The 14,988-nt window shown below is 37.2% G+C and overlaps 1 protein-coding gene across 1 annotated transcript in view; it reads right to left on the minus strand.

Moving 5' to 3' along the window:
* GCS2alpha (glucosidase 2 subunit alpha) overlaps positions 1-14,988 on the minus strand; it is a 139,492-nt gene that overhangs the window by 66,532 nt on the left and 57,972 nt on the right. The window contains exons 3-5 of the mRNA XM_090376660.1: positions 14,599-14,835; positions 7,148-7,321; positions 6,186-6,222 (exon numbers count right to left, since the gene is read on the minus strand). Coding sequence (XP_090232786.1) covers positions 6,186-6,222; positions 7,148-7,321; positions 14,599-14,835 — 448 coding nt within the window. The remainder of the gene's footprint in view (positions 1-6,185; positions 6,223-7,147; positions 7,322-14,598; positions 14,836-14,988) is intronic.

The raw sequence follows: 14,988 nt of genomic DNA on the forward strand, positions 1-14,988 counted from the left end.
GCTTTCTCATAGACGCACTGTTTCTGCTGCATGCCTCTTCTACAGATACTTCCATGGGCACTGTTCTTCTGAATTGGCTTCTATAATTCCCGCTCTCTCTTTCAAAACAGTCCGAACACGTGCCGCCACCAGCCAACATCCATTTACTGTCCAACTTCAAACCCACAGAACCAACTTTTCATCTTCCTCATTTATTCATTCAACTGTCGTTTTCTGGAACAACCTTCCTTCATACGTATTTCCTGAAAATTACAATCTACAGAAGTTCAAGTCCAATGTCAACAAATATCTTCTTTCGTCTTCTCAACCTCCAACCCAAGCACGGTACTAAGTACTATAGGTTATAATACCTCTCGTGTTTGGGGTTCTCATAAAAAAAAAAAAAAAAAAAAAAAAAAAAACAGTCTTCCATGTGCAACAGTATCAAAAGCTTTCCTGAAATCTAAGTATATAATATCAAAATTATTTTTTGAATCCAGTTCCTTTGTGACCACACCATAGTATCCAATCAAATTAGTCAGACAAAGACTTCCCCTTAACAAACCCATGCTGTGTCTGAATTATTGCTGCAGTCTTGTCTAGATGATCCTGCAGTGCTTCTTTAACCAGTGACTCCATTATTTTCCCCAGAACAGAAGTTAAACTAACAGGTCTGTAATTACTCGTGTCACCCTTTGATCCCCCTTTTTGAATTGGAGATATATTTACACATCTTCAGTTCGTGGGGACCTCCCCTGAGTCCAACAATGCTCTCATAATTATGGCTAAGGGTTTGCTTACTTCATTTGCCACCTCCTTTAATATAACTGGATAGATCCCCTCCACCCCAGGTGCCTTTCTTATGTTTAACTTACAACAATTTTCCCTCCGCTTTACTCTCAGTTATTACAAAATTATTTAGCTCCCTGTTAGAGTTTAATATGCTTCTGTTCTCCACTTCCCTACAGAATTCCTCATGTGTGAATGTAGATGCAAAATACTCATTCAGTTAGAGTACATTTATGTCAATAGGAAAGAAGGTTCTATATATCATAAGAGCTCATCTCTAGATTATTGGATTTTATACCTCTTAAATATTGCCTTATGCTACTATCACATAACATTGCAAATGCTCTCAACTCAATTTTCTCTCTCTTTTTTTTTTTTTTTCCTTTGCCTTAGCATTTCACCTCACATAAATAAACTACATCAGGTTATGCTCTTGCTCTCGCTCTCTCCCTCTCACACTCACTATTTGATGTCACAGTCTCTTAAACATAACTAATACCTTTAACATATTAAATCATTACTTTTACGTGCACTTCAGAAATCTCTCTCTCTCTCTGTTTTTTTTTTTCTTTTAGTTATTTATTTTTTAATCTCTTTTATATTTTCACTCTCACTTATTTATCCCATTATTACCCTTTTTTCTATGGGAAAATATACACTTCCTATTCGTTCTTTTACAGTTTTAGCACTCTTACATTTCTTAAATGTTATTTTCCAATGACACTAACTTTCAGTCCTTAATCCTTCCTGTAGCCACGTAGTCCTATCCAACACGAACAACAACAATCTGAATGAATAATTATTCTTTGGGACTTACTTTCGCACAGCCAGCAGGAATTCATTACTCCTGCCACTACCACACTTCTTTCTCTGTCATATAGTTGTCTACATCATATCTGTTGTCAGTGTGCTCAATGTGGGCACATGGATCCACACCTTTCCTTGGAACGTCTCTAGCTGTAGAGGCAAATTTCAGTACAGTGTTGTTGTCCTCCTTACTTCAGTTGCTCCTTGCATCAAAATCAACTTTTTTTTTTTTTTTTTTTTTTTGGTAGTTGTTGGTGCATAGGCTTCTGTGGCCATAATGCACCTCCCAAGGTTTTTGTAGTACTTTGATCCAAGCCCGAGGCGGGAATTGAACCCGCGACCTTTGGGTTACCAGGCAGGCACTTTACACACCCGACTAGCCCGGTCGGCCCAAAATCAACCTGAAGTCTGTTGCTCTGCAAACTTGGTTGCTCCAATATAGTTGTCTCTCTAGTGGTTCTATTTATGGAGCACATTTCTCTCCTTCCTTTATAGTACCATGCAGTTTTCTGGGGTCATCCCCACTTCCTTCCTATTCAGATACTGCATCATGGCACAGCATTCTCTGCACTCCATGCACTTTCCAAACAAGTTCTTCACTATCTTCATAACTGTAGGCTGCTACCTCTACTCTGCCAGATAGTGACTGGAGGGAGTCCGAGTAGTGTGTATGCGGGGAGCATTGTTGAGGCCACTTTATGTCAAGGATCTGGGTATATTCTTACCACATGTACACCATATCCAAAATTTTCATTACTTCATACAGCATGTCCCACCCACTTTTTCTTACTATTGAATACACCATGAATTGTCAAAATAATAGAGCAAGCTTATCTGCAAAAAGATCTAAACCTCCCAAGGACTTCCTAATTCATTTCACAAATATACGTGGTCTCAATTCTAATCTCAAAGATGTCCATTTCCACTTGCAGTCTTCCAAACCCCATGTACTTTTTCTGACTGAATCTCAGTTATCGGTTGATTCAACTACTGCTCATCTCAGATGTCCAAATTATTTGCTGTATGATTCCTTTCGCCTCAAAGGTGGTACTTGTGCATATGTCCGTTCTGATATTCCCCATCAGAGACTTGGCAATTTGGAATCTCCTCTCTTTGATCTTCTCTGGCTTAAAATCTCTCTACCTCATTGTGTCAAATTCATCTGTTGTCTCTACCATTCTCCCAACTCCACTAATCACTTGGAACTCTTTGACTTCCTCTCTTTGCAACTTGACTTTCTCCAGTCCAACTTTCCTAACAGTGAGGTAATTTTCCTTGGTGATTTTAATGTTCACAACTCCAGCTGGCTTCCGTTTTCTGGTCACACCGACCCAGCAGGTCGAGATGCTGAGGCTTTTGCAATTACTAATGACCTAGCACAGATCGTTCATTTACCTACAAGAATACCGGACAATCCTAATCATACAGCCAATACGCTTGATCTTTTTCTCACAAACAACCCTTCTAAGTACAAGGTCAAAGTGAGAAGTCCTTTAGGCACTTCAGATCACAACTTGGTGATTGTCTCTTCTCCAATGGAACCTTTATCTCATGGCTATTCCCAACTTCATTGTTTGGCATTACAAGAATGCAAAATGGGATGACCTGCGAGACTTCTTTTCTTCTTTTCCTTGGTCTGATTACTGTTTCAAAACTTCAGATGTCAACGTTTGCTCAGATCGTGTCAGTGAAATTATTCTTTCAGGAATGGAATCCTTTATCCCACACTCCACTTTAAAATCTCGTCCTTTATCTAAACCTTGGTTTTCCAATAAATGTGCTAAGGCTGTCCAAGAGAAGAATGTTGCATATCGTAATTGGCTTGTTTCTAATTCTTCAGTTTCATTTTCTGCCTACACCAAAGCTCGCAACAATTGTAAAGCAGTTATTAATCAGTCCAAGCTAGAGTTTGAACAGGCTAAGAGTAGAAAACTTGCTTGTTGCCCTAATGGTAGCCGAGTATTCTGGTCTCTTGCCAAAGCTATTGGCCGCAACTTTTGCCCATCTCTGCTCCCACCTCTGTCCAAACTAGATGGTTCTGTTGTCACTTCAGTCAAGGATAAAGCGGACTTGCTAGCATCCCCTTTTTCTTCCAACTCATGTATTAATGATCTTGGTAAAACACCTCCCACCATTCCCAACACGCTCCATTCAATGCCTCCTGTGGTCTTCCGTCAAAATGATTTTGATGAAACTTTATGCTAAGAAAGCTCCAGGCCCCGATGGTATTTCTCCACTTGTTCTCAAAACCTGTGCTCCTAAACTTACTCCTGTTCTTTGCCACCTTTTTTCACTTTCTTATTCCAAAGGTGTTTTTCCTTCTGCTTGGAAATTTGCTCATATCCAGCCAGTTCCTAAAAAGGGTGAGAAATCCCTCCCATCCAATTACTTCTACTCTTTCTAATGTAATGGAGAAATCAATTAACTGCCAACTCTTAAACTACCTAGAAGCCTTCCGTCTGAACAACGATCGCCAGTATGGATTCCGTCAGTGTCGATCCACTGGTGATATTCTGGCTTATATTACCCATTTATGGACTAATTCAATGGAAAAGTTAGGTGAAATACAAGCAGTTGCTCTTGACATTTCAAGGGCTTTCGATCATGTTTGGCATAAAGGTCTTTTAAACAAGCTTCCATCTTATGGTTTGCCAACTTTTTTTGTAATTGGTTATCCAGTTTTCTCTCTGATTGCTCACTGAGGGTGATGGCTCTCTGTCTTCTAACTTCTCCACTAATGCCGGTGTCCTCCAAGGTTCAGTTCTTTCCCCCACTCTTTTCTTCTTGTATATCAATGACCTTCTTCCATTGACTGGAAATCCTATCCATGGTTCTGCCGATGATAGCACATTGCATTCAACTTTCCATTTTGAGAAACCTTGTCCTGCTCAATCAGCTTCAAGTTCTAGAAAATCTGCTGCCAATTCCTTAAATGCCGATCTTCAGGTAATTCTCCAGTGGGGCAAAGACAACTTAGTTGATTTCAACCCTTCTAAAACTCAGTCTTGTCTTATATCTCGCAAAAAGGATTCTTCTGCTCCTATGCTTATCTTTAGTGACACTCCGATTTCTAGGCAAAATGATATATCTCTTTTGGGGATTACCCTGACTTCTAATCTCTCTTGGCACAAGCACATTACAAATATTGCTTCCTCTGCATCTAAAAAACTTGGTTTTCTCTTTCGCTCTCGGCGTTACTTTTCTTTCAAACAGCTGCTCACTCTGTATAAATCGCAAATCCGCCCTGCCATGGAATATTGTTCCCACATCTGGGGTGGTGCCCCCAAAACCTCTCTCAGGCTTCTTGATTCCATTCAGAAGAGAGCAGTTAGGTTAATTAATGATTCATCTCTGACAGAGTCTCTCCACGCGCTTTCTCATAGACGCACTGTTTCTGCTGCATGCCTCTTCTACAGATACTTCCATGGGCACTGTTCTTCTGAATTGGCTTCTATAATTCCCGCTCTCTCTTTCAAAATAGTCCGAACACGTGCCGCCACCAGCCAACATCCATTTACTGTCCAACTTCAAACCCACAGAACCAACTTTTTATCTTCCTCATTTATTCATTCAACTGCTGTTTTCTGGAACAACCTTCCTTCATACGTATTTCCTGAAAATTACAATCTACAGCAGTTCAAGTCCAATGTCAACAAATATCTTCTTTCGTCTTCTCAATCTCCAACCCAAGCACGGTACTAAGTACTATAGATTCTAATACCTCTCGTGTTTGGGGTTCACATAAAAAAAAAAAAAAAAACTAACTTTGGAGACGGATCTGTCTAATCCTGTGTGAGCATTGCAGGGTTAACACAGCCTTTGTACTAAACACTGTTAGAAAAATTATTCTGGAGTACACAAAATCATTTCACATTTCCATGGTGGGGAGGACAAAAAAATCTGAGAATTACCACCAAAAAGAATTTTCATGAACTATAAACAATTCTATGCATATATGGGCAAATAATATAGTAATGATTACTTAAATAGTTTATGTATGATTAAAATTGTATATAATGGAATGTATTCTTTTGTATTTGTTTGCACTGGAACTCTAGAACAGTTCGTTTGTATTTACAGGTCAGGAATAATGCAGGCACAAAGATGCGCGTTGATAGATAAAATAATAATCCTTAGAAAGGATGCTTAGCTATTTAGGGGCTCACATCTGGTGAGTATGGGCTTGGCACACCTAGGGTCCTGAGCTGGATATCATCATTCTTCTCTCTCTCTCTCTCTCTCTCTCTCTCTCTCTCTCTCTCTCTCTCTCTCTCTCTCTCTCTCTCTCAGGGTAACTCAGAAATTTTTTTTTTTTCCTGGCTGGTGCAGCAAAAGTCTCAGGCTTCCTTGCACCATATGGCTAATAATAATAATAATACAGATTTATTAAATTCAGGCAACTACTTAAATTTCAAATTAAAATGTTGACCCTTTCAGGACTTATTTTTGGTCCATTACTTGCAATATCAATTCTGATATGAAATTTAAATTAACTGGTCTAATTTAATAAATTTTTATTGTCAAATACACAGAGAAGTGTTCTTATTTTCATATTCACTGAAGCTTTATTCAAGAATGCTCTTCAATCTCCACATTAAAAATATACTTACTTGATTTCCATCACTTTCTTCCCGACCTGCATGCTTTCTAGGATAGGAAAAAAAAACATGACGATTCATTACATAATAAAATGTTCATATTTTATTTTAATAGAAGAAAATAAACAGAACAGTCTCTCCTCACTTACAAATTGATTTTTTTTTTACATTTAACAGTATCATCTGAATTAACACACTGTATAAATTGATTTTCTTTTAATACCATCAGATCTGGATAATGAGCAAAATAAAAGATGAGGGATGAAGAGTATATCTGTAATCTAATTTTAACTTTATGTTAATTACAGAATAATAAAAAAAAGAAATAATAACAGAGCTTCCAAAGTACCACAGGTTCCATCACAGAGAGAGACCAACAAGACAAAGCCCAGTTTGAGCTGCTTAAAATTATATCAGCAAAACATGTATTCTATGACCATTCTGCCTCTTTTGAAAAAAAAAAAAATAATAAATAATAATAAAGTTTTCTGATTAAAAAACCAAGCACCCCTCAGTTAAAGACTATCTTGGCTGCAGTATGAAAAAGTATACAAAATTTTTCTAGTCCCAAGAGAATTCAAACTTAGGTACAGAAAAAGAGCAATCATGACAGTGGACTAACCATAAGGGCAATGATGCCTAACAATAACATCTAATGGCAGAAAATGAAAGTTACTTTCAGATAAGAAATTTCTTTTTTTTTTTTTTTTTCTTTCTGTTTCAGCAAAATGTAATGCAAACAATTTTTTCCACTATTATAAAAGTGTACATGTACAATAAATTCAAATATCTTTCTCTAAAGGAAAGGAAAACAATTTCTTAAAAAAAAAAAAAAAAAGTTACAGGGAAAAAAAAATAAATAAAACTGACATTTCATAAAAGCTTGAATACAGTTAGTTGTTATAGTAGTCAACAATGAGGGCATTAGCTGAAAGATTACTTCTTTATTAGCAGATACTTAACACATCACTTACGGTTTATCTTTTAGCCTATAATGCTCAAATCGCATCAATCCTCTAGCATTTGCAACTGCAACTAGTTGATCTCCAGCATAAACATCTAATCTAAATGGATTAGCATTCAGAACAGCTTTATTCTCTCCAAACCTAAGACTTATGCTTTCATCATCTCTTGAAATTACTTCTATACTGAAAGTTAAATAAATATGGATATTATAAGCAAAATTAGAGTTTTTTAAGACAAACTATTATAAAACAATATTACCATCAATTTTAAAGTTGAAGGAAAAAAATTCCTTTTACTGGCTAATTAATAAAAAAAAAAAAAAAAAACAACTCTGCTGAAATTATGCATCAAGTACACTATAAAACCAAGCCCAACTGTGATGAAATTTCAATTGTTGGGGGGTGGGGGGAAGAAGAGATACTGTGGCTTAACAAGTATGTGGGTTTAATATTATCACACAAGCAAAATGTAATAGTAAGAAGTATGGAGTGTTTTCAGGTAAAATGACATCACTAGCTAGCCTATATAATTCAATCTTCCTTGAATTTTTGAAAGTTCTCAATATCAAATGTCATCAAAAGTCGCTGTTGCAGAAAAGACCTTATATATGTGTGGGCATGCAAATAGTTAAATGAACCAACACTAATAATAGCACAGTGTATGAAATATGGCTAAAAATTGGCAAATTATTTATGTAATCTCCACAAAATGAAATAAAAACTTTAGTAATTAGTGTTTGTGCTTAACTGACTGCTGTTACCACTTCCTTGTGGCTGTATATATGCAATTCTAAAACATGCTTGTTGCACTTTGGCTAACAAAATATGTTATCTATATACAAGTGTGCCTTGCTTTAAGGCACTTCACTTTAGAGCACTTTGCTAATACAGTGCTTTTCAATTATATTCATGTTTATTATTTTCGGCACTTGCCTTGCTCTTAAGGGGGTTTTTGGCGGTGACATGCACATCAGCTGACTCCGAGCTGAATCGAGCGAGTCGTCCGGCACCATTTTGTTACCCGCACTTAGTCTGTTTACAGCATTTGTGCACTTCGTATCTCAGTGTCATATTCTTTCAAAATTTTTCAAACTTTTTACTTGTGTTATTGTTATTATTAATTACAGTACAATGACCCCTAAGTGTAATGCTAGTGAAAAGAAGAGTCGCAAGCTTCTTACTTTAAATCAAATCCTAGAAATGATTAAGCTTAGTGAGAAAGGCACGTCGAACGCCGAGATAGGCCGTAAGCTAGGTTTGGCATGCCAAACAAGTAACACAGTGGTGAACTCAAAGGAGAAGTTCTTGAAAGAAATTGAAAGTGCCACTCCAGTGAACACAAAAGTGATAAGAAAGCAAGACAGCCTTATTGTTGATGATGGAGAAAGTTTTAGCGGTCTGGATAGAAGATCAAACCAGCCACAACATTCCGTTAAGCCAAGGCCTAATCCAGAGCAAGGCCTTAACTCTTCTATGAAGGCTGAGAGAGGCGAGGCAGATGCAGAAAAGAGGTTTGAAGCTAGCAGAGGTTGGTTTATGAGGTTTAAGAAAAGACATCTCCACAACATAAAAGTGTAAGGTGAAGCAGCTAGTGCTGATGTAGAAGCTGCAGAAAGCTATCCAGATAAGCTAGCTAACGTAATTAATGAAGGTGGCTACACTAAGCAGCAGATTTTCAATGTCGAAGAAACAGCCCTATATTGGAAGAAGATGCCACCTAGGACTTTCATATTAGAGAGAAGAAGTCAATGCCTGGTGACTGTTGTTAGGGGCTAATGCAGCTGGTGACTGCAAGTTGAAGCCAATGCTCATCTACCATTCTGAAAATCCTAGGCCCTCAAGACTTATGCTAAAGCTAGCCTGCCTGTATTATAAATTGAACAACAAAGCCTGGATGACAACAGATCTGTTTACGTGGTTTAGAGAATATTTTAAGCCCACTGTTAAGGCCTACTGCTTAGTAAAAAAAATTCCTTTCAAGATATTACTGACAATGCACCTGGTCACCCAAAAGCTCTGATGAAGATGTACAAGGAGATTAATGTTGTTTTCCTGATTGCTAACACAACATCTATTCTGCAGCCCATGGATCAAGGAGTAATTGCTGCTTTCAAGTCCTATTATTTAAGATAGACATTTGTTAAGGCTATAGCTGCCTTAGATAGTGATGCCTCTGATGGGCCTAGGCAAAATAAATTGAAAGCCTTCTGGAAAGGATTTAACCATTCTAGATGCCATTAAGAACATCCATGATTCATGGGAATAGGCGAAAATATAAACATTAAAAGGGGTTTGGAAGAAGTTAATTCCCATCCACATGGATGACGTTGAAGGGTTCGAGACTTCAGTGGAGGAAGTGACTGCAAACGTGGTGGAAATGGCAAGAGAACTGGAACTGGAGCCTGAAGATGTGACTGAATTGCTGGCATCTCATGATCAGCCTTTAACGGATGAGGACTGGCTTTTGGTAGATGAGAAAAGAAGGTTAAGTCTTGAGATGGAATCTACTCCTGACGAAGAACCAGTGAGTATTGCTGAAATGACAACGAAGGATTTAGAACACTACATTGGCTTACTTGATACCGTAGTGGCAGGCTTTGAGAGGACTGACACCAATTTTCAAAGAAGTTCTACAGTGGGTAAAATACTATCAAATGGTATAGCATGCTACAGAGAAATCCTTCACAAAAGGAAGCATCAGTCAATGAGGCAAACTTATTTGTTGCCTTATTTTAAGAAAGTGCCACAGACACCCCAACCTTCAACAGCAAGTAGCTCTACCATTCAACAACCATCACAATATCAAGACAAGGTGCTCCCCTAGCAAAGAGAATAAGATTAATTAAAGGCTCAGATGATGAAGTTCCACTATCTCCTTCAGCCTTCCTTCCGTAATTACTTCTTCTAAAATGTTCATTCGTCAGTCACCATAAGCAATGGACAAAAATACATTAAGGTTAGCAATACAGTACTGTAGAATTTTTTAAATTTATTATTTTTACTTTTGCATCTTTTTTTTTAGACCTGGGACTATTGCACGCAATAAATGATAGTGCAAATGTTTTTAGGCTTTTATATGCATTGGCAAGTGAAAAAAAAGGCTATGATTCGCTTTACAGCGGTGGTCTGGAATCTACCCGCTGTATTAGTGAGGTATGCCTGTACTAATATTCCTGGAGAAAGTAGAATAATTTCAGATATATGTCCCATTATTTACACATTTTATTTACCACTTAGAGAATAATTAGGAAGGAATTAGGAATAGTTTCACAGTATAACAATTTTCAGTACAAAGACATGCTTATTAAATACTATATTTTGATAAATTACCATAAGAAATTCTTAAATCAATGCTGAATGCTTTAACAAACTATTCCTTATTAAACATGGCAAAAAAGATAAGATCATATACATATTAGCCAAAATCATTTTGTCATGAACTAAGGAGAAGAGGAAGTTGCAAGAATAACAAGAGCAAAAATGACAACACCTGTCCACAAATGCAAAACCTGTCCACAAATACAAATTGGAGGCAAATTGCTGCTATGGATAAAGGGGTGGTTGAGGACGAGAAGACAGAGAGTGGTAATCAATGGACACTGCTCATCGTGGACTAATGTTATTAGTGGAGTCTCTCAGGGTTCAGTGTTGGGTTCATTATTGTTTTCTGTATTTATAAATGATATTGATGATAGTATATCAAGCTTAATGTTCAAGTTTGCAGACGATACAAAGGTTGGCAGGGTTGTTAAGGACACTACTGATGCTGTGCTGCTGCAACAGGATCTGGAAAAGTTGAGCAGATGGGCTGAGAGGTGGAAAATGAAGTTTAACATTGACAAATGTAAAATACTACATATGGGAAACAGCAACCCCACAGCAACATATCGACTCTGTGGTACTACACTGACAGTGGTAGAGAATAATAAGGACCTGGGGGTAATTGTGCAGGCAGATATGAAGTTCTCTGAGCAGTGCAGATGGGCTGCAAGAGTAGCTCATGGTGTCTTATCAATGATATACAGGAATTTTTCTAGCAGGGATAAGGAGGTGATTATTCCCTTGTATAAGGCAATGGTCAGGCCACACCTTGAGTACTGTATACAGGTCTGGAGGTCCCATTTCAAGAAGGATGAAGAGCTGCTGGAACGAGTACAGAGAAGGGCAACAAGATTAGTGAATGGAACAAAGGGTTGCTCTTATGAAGAAAGGCTTAAGTTTTGCAAATTACAGTCTCTGGAGACTAGGCACCAGCGAGGTGATCTGATAAAGGTGTATAAAGCCTTGAATGGTTTGAGCATGCTCAATGGCAATGGGATTCTTCCTCTTGCTCAGAATAATCACCTGAGAGGGCATAAATTCAGATTGAGGAAAGACAGATGTCGGATAGATGTGCGGAAATTTGCCTTTATCCAGCAGGTAGTTGGTTGGTGGAACAGACTTCCATCCCTTGTTGTGGAAGTTGATAGCCTAAATAAATTTAAGGCTCAGCTGGACAGGTATTTCGAACGAACGGAGGGGTGAAGTGGAAGTGTTTGTTTTTTTTTGTTTTTTTTTTTGGCTGATGCTGCATAAGCTTGCTTTCTTGAATCATATGCCTCTACTAATGCCAATGCAATCAGGAGAGGCATCCGAAATAAATGAACATATAAGAAACACAAAACCCATAGCATTTATGATTCTTGAAGCAATGAAATAGTATGCTTTAGTATCAGGAAAAAAAATTTTAATTTTCATTTTGGTTTTTGCCAACACTTTCGCTGCTGGATTTTTCAATTACCATTTTTACTAATGATTGTAAACCACACAATTGAGTTAATCTAGACTGAGAAGGGCAGAGACATTTTTTGAGCTTTCTTCTCACTATGACTGAATTAATCAACCTCTAGCAAAGATTGCTTGATAAAAATATCCAGATTTTATTCTGTCAAACTAGGAGAAAAAAGTTCAAAAGTATGGTGGATTAAAAATCCCTTCAAGTGGATTAAAAATCCGATGCCATGTCTGAATGAGGAAGCAACGAACATGTTAAAAGGTTGTCTGCGCACTGCACATTATTTCAAGATTACTGTTTTAGTAAAGGGATTAGAAGAGTGCAAAAATGGAGGTAGAAAGAAAAGTTATTTTATGAATTTATAAATAATTAATGATTTAAGGTAGTTGTAACATTAATTCACAACCAGTAACAAAAAAAAAAAAAAATTCAGAAATATTCATGCAACTTTTGAAGTTGATATAAGAAAAAGAAGGAAAAAAAAAAAAAGAAAAAAAAAGCCTTTTTTTACCACTTATATTGTGAAATTAAATTAAAAAAAAAATATATATATATACACAGGGTGATTCACTACCAGTGCGACAAACTTGCAGGAGGTGTAGGGGGCACAAAGACGAATCTGAATCACATAGCATTGCAGGGTCCAAAATGCCTTCATCATGCGGTAGAGGACGTTGAACAGGTCGCGTGAACAGCGATCCCGCTGGAAGTCAGCATTTGCGAACCGGTTTCCGAGGCAGTAGGATGGACGAGTATTCAAACGTTGAACTGGCCGACATGCACCTCGCGTATGGAGCTGCGGACTGTAATGAGCGCGCTGCTCTGCGCTTGTACCAGGAACGTTTCTCGCACAGGTGTGCTCCTCATCATACGATTTTCGCACGTGTGCACAGAAGGTTACGTGAGACTGGTTGTTTCACGAGAGGTACCATGAATCGAGAGCGAACGACGAGGACGCCAGACAATGAGGAGAATGTCCTACATCTTGCAGAAGGCAATCCGAGTACGAGTACTCGAGCGATAGGCCAACGATTGGGTATTTCCCAATCCACTGTATGCAGGATACTGTCAACAAACCAAATGAGTTCATACCATCTGCAATGCGTCCAATCATTGGAGCCTGCGGATTATCCACTCCGGAGGACTTTTGCTACTTGGTTTCTTCAACAGAAACGGTTCGCAAATGCTAACTTCCAGTGGGATCGCTGTTCACGCGATCCCTCTACCGCATGACGAAGGCACTTCGGACCCTGCAATGCTATGTGATTCTGATTCGTCTTTGTGCCCCCTACACCTCCTGCAAGTTTGTCGCACTGGTAAGTGAATCACCCTGTATATATACACACTGTCATTTTTACAATATTTTAAAGTTAGAGACAAAAAAGGGAAAAAAATCCATAACCGCCAATGCTTTAAGCATTTTAAGATAGGACATGGAATTCTTTAATGTGGATTTTAGCATGTGGGTGGAAAATCCACCCTAACTGATTGGTTAAAATAATGAAGAATAAACAATCTCCTTTATCTGAAATTGCTTTATTCTTGTTTTCTTCAAAAATATATATATTTAATGGTGTACAACACACCACATACCCACTTACATAATATTTCTTGATCCAAGAAAAGATTGTTCTGTTGCATTAAAAAATTTATTTTCTGCAACTGAATTTTTCATAACTGGTGAGACTTTTTATGCCAGTTCTACCTGCTTCCTCTAGAATTTTTTTCCCATCAACTGAATTTTTTTGAGCAAATAAATAAAAAAACTTGAATTCATCTTCTCCCTTCATATATGAAGGAAGAAGGTGAATATATTGATACAGTGTGTGCATATGTGCGTTTGTAAGAGAATTTAATTTAAAGCTTATATAAGCAGTGAAGTAGCCTTTCAGCTCTGAGCAGAACAGCCAATTATTCTTCCTCTATCAGTGGGAAAATTTACTGGCTCTACTTGTACAAGGAACAAGTTACCACAAAATACTTCTTGAGTAAGCCTCAGAAACCAAACATTTTTTTCTGATTATCAATTCTCCATTTCAGTTGTTCCTGTTACAATTCAAAACATCCAATTCTCTTTAACAAAGATACCTCTGATTATTATTCAGAACTACAAAAGGTCTGGTATGACATCTTAGTGATCGCGCTATGCCACAAAGCATTATTCATTGGACAGCAAATTTTAAGTCTGTTTCGTGGCAACACCTCTCTACAAATGCAATCAATTTACTTGCCAACTTTCTTGAGGTTCAGCAACAAAGGCCTCTTTTCTTTTGGTTCAAAGTTTGGTTTCAGAGATTTCAAGTAGTTAAGTATCACATTGAATTTTACCAAATTTCAACAATACAGTTAAGTACTAATTTAAATTCACATTTTTAATGATATTTAATATTGTTTCCAACAATTAATCTGAGATGTAAAATTACCTGAGGTAGGAAAACAAGAATAACTTTGATGGCAATAGATTGACAGACTCACATTCTTGTTCTAACATGTTGTAAAATAATTTAAATAATGCAATTAAATAGTTATTTAGATTGTATTAATTAATGTTGTAGTGTTGAAAGTTTACTACAATATACTTATAGAACAATTAATACAAATGAAAGCTTTGAGTAATAAAATGAATAATGCTTTATAAACATTCAATTTGCATGCTGTACAAGGTACCATGTTTCGATTTACTTACCTACTTTCTTTAGGTTCAGCAACAAAGGCATCTTTTGGTTCATATCGTGGTTTCAAGGACAAGTGTTCAGTTATTCTCAGCCTTAAAATCCCACCATCTAATGATATTAGTTCTAAATTAAATGCAACACCATTTCTGACATTAATAAGCTGCCCTTGAATTTTTGTAGGATACACTTTGATGCTTTGCATCTGCATTACATAAGGAGACTGACCGGGCTGCATATTACGATTCCTCCTAAAAGCCGGGAAAAAACAGAGTAAAACTTTCTTGAAAAGAACAGATTTCATATTTTTTCTATATTAAAAATTATTCAGTTAATTCATCTAATATAATATTTTATAAAAATAATTATTACAAGTTTAGGGTTAAAAAAAGGCTTTGTGATGG

This window comes from Mastigoproctus giganteus, chromosome 6 (genome assembly GCF_048544385.1).
Source record: "Mastigoproctus giganteus isolate SK-2022 chromosome 6, ASM4854438v1, whole genome shotgun sequence".
Classification (NCBI taxonomy): Eukaryota; Metazoa; Arthropoda; class Arachnida; order Uropygi; family Thelyphonidae; genus Mastigoproctus; species Mastigoproctus giganteus.